The 10,403-nt window shown below is 43.1% G+C and overlaps 1 protein-coding gene across 1 annotated transcript in view; it reads left to right on the top strand.

Moving 5' to 3' along the window:
• The window catches only part of MYOT (myotilin), a 13,742-nt gene continuing 3,339 nt past the window's right edge, over nt 1–10,403 (top strand). Inside the window, exons 1-6 of the mRNA XM_009707787.1 lie at nt 1–100; nt 1,868–2,470; nt 4,626–4,776; nt 7,235–7,336; nt 9,353–9,402; nt 9,980–10,112. Coding sequence (XP_009706089.1) covers nt 2,034–2,470; nt 4,626–4,776; nt 7,235–7,336; nt 9,353–9,402; nt 9,980–10,112 — 873 coding nt within the window. The 5' untranslated portion in view covers nt 1–100; nt 1,868–2,033. The remainder of the gene's footprint in view (nt 101–1,867; nt 2,471–4,625; nt 4,777–7,234; nt 7,337–9,352; nt 9,403–9,979; nt 10,113–10,403) is intronic.

Genomic DNA, 10,403 nt, shown 5'->3' with positions numbered 1-10,403 from the left:
AACGCTACGCAGAGGGGCTACTATGACAGTGCGGGTCAGCGAATGACGGTCCCTTCCCAAAATACCGGTTAAAGCCCAGGGGACGACTTCTAGGCTGTAGGTAAGGTGCTGAGTTCGGGTGTTTGGTCTGTTCGGGGTTTTTTTTCCATGTCACTTCTTACTTGGAAGCTGGTTAGGGAGCTGGCGTGAGAAGCGGCAATGCGCTGGTAACGCTGAGGTGAAAATGCACCTTTAAGGTGTGCTGGTGTCAAAGGTAACCTAGGAGGCAACAAAGGAAAAAAAAATTGTTGGTTTTTTTTTAAAGCAAAGTGTCTCTATTATTACTTAGTGGTTTTGTCTTGTAAGGTCAAAGTCTCTTTAGATTTATTTTTTTTTTTCACCCAAATCAAGGTGGAATGATTTGAGGAAAGCCTAACTTACCCCTTGCTGTGACAAGCAAATCTCTGCATCCTATCTTGTTTAAGTGCAGTATTCTAGAAAACAAAGTAAATGCTGGTTTCTATATGCAGCCTGTAGGTAAAATGAATTAATTGGTACACAGGCTATATATATATTAAAACGATACGAAAATGGTATAAAAACAAGATTCAGTGAGTTTTCTGCACCAGAGAATGAGAACATGGTGCGGATATGTTCCAAAAATTTGAGCCAGCTTCAAATTGCAAGACGATGATAAGGGGAAAGTTAGGGAATTTTTACTAAAAAAAGCTCTGTTTATGTACAGTTAATTTACAACTAATATTGATAATTACCTTTAGGAAATGAAAGCTTTGAATCTTTAGAATGAGAGCAATGTCTTCAGTTGATCTCCCCCCGTGGGAATTTATGACCTCGTGGAGCCCTTCTTCGGGCCCTCCGATGAGAGGAATACAATATACTGTGTATATATAGCAGCGAAACAGCTGATCTCAGTGGGGCAAGATTACAATTTTTTCCAGCACATGTAACTGTGTGGATTTATATTCTCATTTTTTTTATTAGTAGCTTCACGTTTATTTTCGGGGGTTATTTATTTATCCTGGAGGTGAAGTTGTTTGTCAGTTGTAACAAACTTGCTCAGTTCAAACGCTAATGAAAGTTTCCTGGGTTTTGAGTTGATGGAAAGCCTGGATTTAGATATCAAGGACCTGCAAAATAAATGCAGGACCTCTCAGTAGCTTGGCTTGCGCTACCTCATCCTGCAGCTTATGTCATTCTGGCAATTACTAGCCCCAACAGCAAATCTCAGGGAATCGCTTCAAACAGAGAAGCACAGTCCTTGGCATTCCAATCCCAAATATCAACTGGATATAAAAAGCTCCGAATTCAAAAACTATTAGAAAAGCAATCAGGATACTTGGTTTCCAAGGTTTAGTTTTAGGCTTAAAAGAAAGTAGAACATGTTTCATGCTTCCCTATGGTGTAAGGAATTTCTTGGCACAAATAGCCAATTCACCATATTTAGTATTTTGACAGGGTACAAACCTGCAGGATCTAGAGATTTTTAGTTAAGATGATAGGTGGCAAATTACCTTGCTTAGCAGTAGTATCTACAGTTATCTGCAGACTTATGCAGGTGGTGGGTCATCTCAAGAAACCCATTGCTATTTCTTTTAGAATTTACTGGGTTTTTGCAGATAAGATAGCTGTGGTGAGCGCTGCACCTGAGTCAGAGAGAGTGTGTGACTTGTTACTGTAATCCAAAATGTTCGTACAGTTCTGGAATAGTTCTAATAGATCCTAAATCTCTTTATTTTAAGCTCAAGCTTTAACTGTCAGTCCCCTGAACTTCATACTCTTTGGATTGCTAATCACTGCTCACGACACAGTATTTTTGCGATTCAAATGGTGATATACAACTTATTTTATCTGTATTGTCTTCCTTAAGGGAAAATCCACACCAAGAAAGCCTGTATTCTGCAAGGCAAGGGTTCCATTCTATCCAGGAGCCCAGCCAAGAAAGTTTTCGTGGCCTATCACCTAGTTTTTACCAGCCACCTATCCAAAGCCAATTATCACCAACAAAAACCCAGGACAGCCGTGAAACCTCTCCTATGAGTGTCCCTAATTTCCCATCCGTTTCCTCTATGTGCCAACCAACCATGTTTAACTACGAACGCCCAAAACACTTTATCCAGTCTAAGAATGTGTGTCAAGGGCAACAGCAGCCTCCGGGACCTGCAGCCTCTACAGAGTCAAGCAGACAAATCAAACAGTCCTCCATCCTAATACAGCCTCGTAACCCAAGTGGGCAGAAATTCTCCTCCTCGTCATCGCTGAGCTCTTCAATCACGCTCTCCTCGCCTTCCTGTAGTGCCCCTAAGGAATCCACATATCCCGTCACACCTGCATCTGCGCAGTCTCCTGCTAGCTCATCATCTGGCCAACGGCTTATATCCATGCCTAACCAACCCCCTGCAGCATTCCTGTGCTCAGTGCTACCCTCGCAGCCCGACTATAACAGCCAAACTCCTTCTCCTATGGAACCTCAGTAAGTATATACAGGCTTCTAACCTCCCCTTGCTTGCCTCTGGCCTGGCCTCTCCCGTGCACTGACCACCCCAAATCCACCCGTCCGGTGAAACACTGGTTCGACCAAAGCCAATGGTACAACCACTATTGACTTCTGGCGTTCGAGGCAGGACTCTGCATGAATCGAGTTAGGAGGCTGAGCGCTTGCCCTTGGTGTCTGCATGGGAGAGATGAGTATCCCTCAGGAATTAAACTGCACAGTAGTCGTGTCATGGGCTGCTCTGCAGGTTTTCTGGGGTCAGTTTGAACAGTTTAGTTTGATTTGATGGAAATCTCTTATTTAAGGGTATTCAGAACAGAAGATGGACACCCATCTCAAATGAATTTCTCTCAACAAACATGGCTTATGAACAGGGAGGCAGGGGCAAGGTAGTAGTATTTCCCACATATAAACAACTTCAAGATTTTTAGTAAGTCTCAGCAGTATTTTCAAGTTCCACATCATGATGGGACTTTACACTTACCTACAATACAGTATTCATTAACCTTACATGCTAACAGAAAGGCAGCTACTTGAAAATTTTACCCCTTCAGACCAAAGACTAAATTCTTTCCTGAATATGTATTATATCATTTTGCCTTTGGGCTGCAACCCAAATATCTCCCAAGGTCAATGAGATCTCAAAGGGAGCCGGGTCTTGCCTTCTCACCAACTCGTATTCCTGCCAATATTAGCTGGAGGTCCTGGGGAAAGTCAGCGTAGAATATGCAACACTCAGCTGAGGATATTAGAAAGGTGACAGGGGCAGGGAGGTCCTGCTGGCTTGGATATAAATTCAGGTTTAAGCATCAGTTTGTATTCAGGAAATCTGAATGATTCTGGGGGTTTTTTTGAATCGCAGTACTGTGGGAAGCAGAAAGGTAAGATGGAGTGGGCTAGCTGGGGCACTAAGGAGTGTTTCTTAAAAGTACTGCAGGAGTGTGTGGGGGTTAGGTGCACATCTGGAGTAACTGCTCAGTTTTGTGTATGTAGCATGGGGTTGGTTGTTTTCGTAGCAATGAGCTTTGGTGCCTCGCTATGCTTTTCATATAAGCTGCTCTTAAATGCAACATCCTGTGAGTTGAGGACTTATTTTCCTAATCATGCTACAAATGGGCAAACGGGGACATGAGACATACTAATCTGTTGGGCAAATAAATTATTAAAGTTTTTAAGTTATAACTTGGGCAAGTTATTAAGTACAAGCAGTTCTGGGACTGCGTACCAGAATTACAACCCTTCTACCCTATTCTAATCAGCAGAACAAAGTCCCAAGCAACAGGAGGAAGAGGATTTTGAATAGAAATAATTGCTGACCACAACTGCAGCATACAAGGCCCCGCTGCATATAATGAATGGGGTTAGATCCAGTCAGCACAGAGCACTGTGACCTCTAGTACAGCTTTGCAACCTGTTTTGAGGGATGCTCCTCTTTTCCTAGCACTTTTCAGAATCAAGACTACTATCTAACTCCAAGACTTGATTGTGTCTCTTAGCCTGATCCTGTAATCCTTAGTTATGTGGGGGGTTGCAGCAAGGGCTCCTGAAAGACCCAGCCTAGCTTGGGGTAAGCTTGGCTATTGAATATCTGGACAGGTATGCTGTATGAAGTAAGTTTCTGGGGCTAGGAAGAAGAGGCCAACTAATATGCTATTTGTTCACACCTAACCAACTAGTTTGTGACCCTGCTGTGGATTTGCAGCACCCAGGGCCTTTTTAACAATTGAAATTGTAAAGGAATGCAGTTTTTGAGGAAGAATTTGCTCCTGGACAGACTCACGTTGCTCAGTGGAGTTAGTGGCTCCCTCAAAACACTGCTGGCCTTCCTGCACACATCTGAGTCGAGGCCGGGCCACTGCAGGATGTAGGGATGCTGAATAGCAACCCACAGCAAACTGCTGCGAGTGTTGTGGGAAGACACTCAAGGACTTGGCTAGACCATGATAACTTTCCCTTAAGTTTTGGTACTCAATTACTCTACCTTGCCTATCTATCTCCCATATGCTTTATGGGTTCATTTGAACCACAGTTTCTAGGCAGCAGGTTCATATTTTTGTGTGCATTCTATGAAGCTGTAGCAAATGCTCAAGCAGGCCTACAGGAATAACCTTGTTTTCTCTTCCTGCATGAGTAGTTACTCACAACCAATGTATAACAAACAAGCAAGCATCAACTCTATGCAGAAGACATCAGACCAAGAAATTCGAGGAACAAAAGAGGCCCTCATTCAAGACTTGGAAAAGAAACTCCGATGCAAAGACAACCTTCTCCAGAATGGCAACCAGGTAAGGGAAATCTGCTGATTAAAGAACCAGTTTGCTCTGACTCCCGGTAGTGCAAGGAGGGATGCAGAGACTAGTTCTAGTGCCCCAGAGGCTGGAGGCTCCAAACTGAGCTGAAAGAAGAAGGAAATGCAGGAGCAACACTGCCTAAACATCTTTACTCAGAACCTCAACAGATTCTCACAAGAGTTCTTTGAGCCATTTATGACCAGAATTCTTTCAATGTGAGGTGGCTGAATTTTCCCATTAGAAATGTAAAAAAACATCTCTTCCAACAGTGACTCCATTTTTAATCATGGCTCAGGGCTGGTGTAAAAAGTGTGGTTCTGTCTCTTTGTTTCCCAACACCCTCTTCACAGTTATTTTTGCTATTAGAATGCAAATAGCTGTATTGGTAGCCCAGGTTCAGCTCAGCCCTGAGAAGGCCCTTTCCAGGAGAGGAGTAGCCATCGCTAGTGCATGATGAAAGCTGGCCTGAATGTGTGGCAACAGAGGTGGTTGCTGTAAGTCTGTCTGTAGGCATCTACTGTGGCAACTGAATGTCTGCATCTCCTGTGACTTCAGTAAGGGATGCGCTGACTTCTCAAAGCCATTTGATACAGCAAGATGGTTTTAAGCTGCTATTGCCTTTCCTGCTTATCCTAACTTCTTGGCCAGCACACACCATTCAAGCTGTCTTTGAATTTGTCTAATCCAATTAATAAGGCTAGGGTCGGGAGAAAGGTACGTGTTTAGAGCTGTGGCACAAACTTGAACTCTCTGCTGGGGATCACATGGGCTTCTGAACATCACATCCGCAGACAACTAGAAACCCAAGGAGAATCATTCAGTTCTCCAGACACAATTTCACCCTGGCTTTCAACACTGAGGTTAATAAACCACTCCAAATCACTAGAAACTCAGAGAGAAGTACCAATATTTGAAATCTCATTCTAGAGACCATCACCACATATGGTAAACTTTGATTTCTTTTTATATGAACAACAACAAATCAAAGAAATTACATAAGCTTTTATCATAAAGTCTGTCTCCTAAAAGAAGGTCTCTTAGTCTCAGTAGCTACTTATTTATTCTGCAAAGGGACAATATGCAATCTCCTTTACCAAGAAATCCAAATCTGGGAGAAAAATTTGCTTACCAGTAGGGAAGCGCACTACAGGAGGCTAGAGTGAGCAGGTCTCTAAGGTGGGAACCTTCCTGCTGGCTGGAGGCAAACTGGTAAAAGCCCAGAGTTTATAGTTTCCATCTTCTTTCCCCTGAAGTAGAAAGGAGTTTTTCTGTTATCAGTGGGAACAGGTTTGTGTCATATATAATTTTGAATATTGAAGGACAAAAAGAAAGTATATTAGGTCAAATCTGACTTAAATGTGTTCCTAACAGAGATGTCCTATCTGCTGTAAGAAAGCTTGCCATTGCAAGCCAGCTATTCTTCCCATAGGAAACCAGGCTAAAAATAAGGCTTATGCAATCGCCACTCTGTCCTCCTCCCCTTGTCCTCCAACAGTGTCTGAACCAACCAGCCAATCTCAGCCACACTTGATACAGCTGTAATGACCTCAGGGATATTAAGAGCTCATAGGTTTTGTAAAAGGTCTCTCTTACTCTTTTCTAAAGAAAAGTCCCTCAAGCCTCCTCAAACTCTTATCTACCCAGGAGTAGCCACATACATGTCCCATACACAGCAGAAATTCAGTCAGAGCTTGTCCTCACCTCACAAAATCCAAACCCAAGGTAAACTTTGTGGGAAGCAAAGCATCAGGTGTTCTGATTGCTCAGGGGACTAACGTACTCTTCTACAGTAACCCAACTGACAGAACTTGAATTTAACTCTGCTCATATTTATCTCCATGTGCTGCATGCATATTGTAGGAACTTACCATTACATGACTGAAATGCATTCTGGCCTCCTCTCCAGCCAGCACACAGCATTTCATAAGGCGGCTGTTGCACTGGCATAAACTTCCCGTGTGCTTCCCGTGGTGTTCCTCTCTGGCTGTGTTTGCTTCTGGTGTGGCTCTTGCTTTTTTGGGAGTAGGGGACGCTAGCATCCATCATGCCTCTAGGTCCTGAAGTAAATCCACAGCTGAATGACTTGGGAAGTTTTCCCAGTGCTAACAGAAAGGTACCCTGGGACTTACTCTGGCTTCTGAGATAATGCCATCAGTTACCCATAAATAATCCCAGCGGAGAAAGAGGAGGAGTGGAAGGCCACAGATGGCAATAGAGAGGCTTTGATGAACAGGCAGTTTAATCTTTTATGTGTTTCAGCGCTGTATATATTGAGGCTGACTTCAGTAGGCATCACAGACTGCGAACTCTTTGGAACAGACGTGGTGTTTCTATTCAGCCACTGCTTTCATTGACAACACCCTGAATTTGTGGCATATTAATGGTCTCTTACAAGCTGATCCGAAATAGTAAACGGACTTCTGACTAGAATTCCTCTCTGCTCTGCTTTAAGCGATTAACATATGAAGAAAGAATGGCTCGCAGGCTGCTCGGACCAGTAAATGCTGCATCTGTGTTGGAAGCACAAGGCGAAGACAACATGCAGAACGCACAGGTAAATGGGGACCTGTCTCTAGAACAGTGATTTCCTGGTGATTGTGCTGTGACCTTCTTGTACCTGAATAGGGCAGAGAGATGGGGTTTATTTGGTACCAGTGCAGGGAAGGGGACAGCTCTTACTGGCAGTGCTCTGTATGGTAGGGTTTGAGGGTTTTTTTGGGGGGTGGTGGCAGAGGGGGGGGAACTTAAGCACCATCCCCTTGCTGGGCCTGATCTGTAGGAATGACCTCTCCAGGGAGGAATTACAACAGCTGCTGCACAGTGCATTACACCCTGCCTGTGACAGGCAGGGAGCAGCACAGCAAGGGATACAGGTACCCACTTTTTAAAAGCCCGAGTTCAGACTTGGCCAGGACAGCAAGATTTACACCTGTCACTGTTTGGAATAAGCGACATTGACCACAAGAGGTCAGGGCCTTGGGGTGGGATGGGTTGGGTTTTAGCCCTTCCAGGGGCCTGCAATCATTAAGAGAAGGCAAAGCAGTTATTTTAGCAGCCCACATCCTGATAGACAAGAATTTATTACTACTGGCATTTTCAAAAGCATTTTAGTTGGAGACTTGCATCATTCATTGGTTATTCAGGCCAGTTAAAAGCTCTCTTTGGCACTTCTGTCATCAAAGTCAGTGGAAATGTCTGTGATGTGGCCCTGGGTATCTGTGCAGCCAAAGAAAACATCCCTCCTGCTGCACGCATGCAGAGAGCCAGCAGGCTGGCATACATCTTCCAAAGTGCAGTTAGCAAAACTCTTCGATGCAAGAGATACTTAAGATCACAGCAAGGGAGGAATATGCAATTTGAGTTATTTCTCCCCAACAGCCACCTGACAACAGCAGGCAAGAAGGGAACATTATGGATGTCAGAGAGCAAGGGAAGCCTCATCTTTTTGCAGAGAGCAAGCAAACATTCAGTCAAAACAGGATGACTGACAACTTTTCAGGGTGTGTGAAATGCTGCATTAAAAGGAGTATTGGAAGGAGAGATTGGCTTATGTTTGAAAGATCTCATTCCCATTGTTCAGTCTTATTTTTAAATATTGTGGTCACTGATTCAGCCTCCTGATTTCTCAGAAACTTAACTACACAGTCCCTAAAATAGAGCATTAGAATTATTAGCAACTTCATCACTACAGCATCATTTCACAAGACAAGTAATAGAACTTGTGTAAATGAGCAGATAAAAGCAATTGCCTTGGGACTCAGCATGGAGCTCAGTCCAGCAAAACCCTCATTCATTTAATGCTTCCCCTGAACTGAAGACTGCTTCTGTGCTTGAAGTTTAAACCCAGGCTTAAATGTTCCACAGGACTGGGCTACAGAGCACAGAACCAAGCATTGTAATGGCTCAACGCAAACACCCCAGAAATTTCCATGGAGTGTTTCTTCTGACTCCATTGCTAAACTGAGTCACTGCTAATAAACTCTGCTTGCATTTTCCAAACATCCAAGTTCCTAGCAGGAATCAATCCTGGGTACTTTAGCAGATTTACTCATGTGATTGTGGAGTTGTCAGCGAGCTTAGTTGGTGCTGTGATCTAGAAAGAAAAATATTTTCCAGCTCAGCATGTGTCCATTGCTAGGAGTACCATATTTAAGTGGGCACAATACAGTGTTCTTGCCAGCAATTCCACTTCTATTCCTGCTATAGGGAAGGACACTCTGTACTTAGCTCTCACTTTAGATACTGCCAGTAGTACTACTCCCCTCTAACAAAGGTTATTGGCTGGCCAAAAGCCTTGTGTGCCAAACAAAACTGCTGCACCTATCACCTGTGCAGAGTGATGAGAAGTTGTGCCATTCTATTAATAGCACTTGTTACTGTCATGGCAAAGCCTAGGGTGAAAACAGAGTATATTAGCTCCTGGTTCCTTTACCAGTCTTGTCCCAATGACTTCTGAAGTGTTCAGTTTGCTTTTAAGCAGCAGTCAGTATATGAACTTTAAATGGCTTCTTGTTCAGTGTATAAAACTTTCTCTCTAAGTTAAGTCGCCTCTCCTCTTTCTCTTTCCAAGCACCAGAATGCAGAAAACATCAGGCTGCAGGTTCCTACAACACATGTAAGGTAATGCATGAACTTGTGCTGCGCTACTCTTCAAGACCTTATTTCAAATGTTTCTAGAGAATGTTAGTTTTACTTCACTACTTAGCACTTTTTCTGAAGTAATAATTACTAAATTCATTCACTTCCTTTCAACTAAAACACTACCTTTTGTGGATGGTTGATGATACCTATGATCTTAATCCAGTCAATTTTAAGCATAACACTAGAAGTTTAAAGACTCGATGTACCTAGGGCAAATATGCTTCGTATTCTAGAAGATTAATCTCTAGTCAAAGCAAGGTCCAACAATGTAAATGATGAAACATAGCATGATGAAACACAGCCCACATTGGTCTCGTAAATTCTTTTGGATATTAGGCCAAAGATGAAGGTTTCATATTATGTTTCTGTGTTGAATTGAACAACTTGACCAATGTAAGTGTTTGATCAAAACCTGTGCTTTACAGCTGAAAAACAAGCCAGAACTGTAGTGTTGGATTCCGAAACGTGTTGAGGGACTTTAGCTGCAACCGGTGCTTCAATGTCATTTGTGCTATGGTAACTTTTACACGGTTAACCGTTTCTATCCACTTTTTAGGAGCAGACCATCCTCAAGAGGAGATGAACGTGGACATGACTCAATCCAGGAAAAGTTTTTTCAGCCACGTTTTACACAAGTGCCTGAAGATATAATTATTGAGGAGGGACGATTCTGCAGGCTCGACTTCAAAGTAATAGCAGCCTTTCACTCTTGGTTTCATTAGTTCTGTGGGGTGTGTGGCATGAAGAGAGGCCTCTGAGCTGCAGTGCCTTCGCACTTTAATAAGCCAGAGCACTAATGGCAGATGGTGCAGGGTGTCTCCATGCAAAACCAAGAAATAGGAGATGGCTAAATGTTTCAACATTTTCCCTTGGAAAATGTAAATGGAATCAGCTGCATAAGAATATGGTTAAAGGTAAACAGCGATAAATATGGACCACCACAGAACATCTTCTAGACCTCATTGGGAAGAATGAATATT

The sequence above is a fragment of the Cariama cristata genome, unplaced genomic scaffold (assembly GCF_000690535.1).
Source record: "Cariama cristata isolate BGI_N322 unplaced genomic scaffold, ASM69053v1 scaffold2439, whole genome shotgun sequence".
In the NCBI taxonomy this organism is placed as follows: Eukaryota; Metazoa; Chordata; class Aves; order Cariamiformes; family Cariamidae; genus Cariama; species Cariama cristata.
This window is presented reverse-complemented; position numbering and strand designations above follow the sequence as displayed.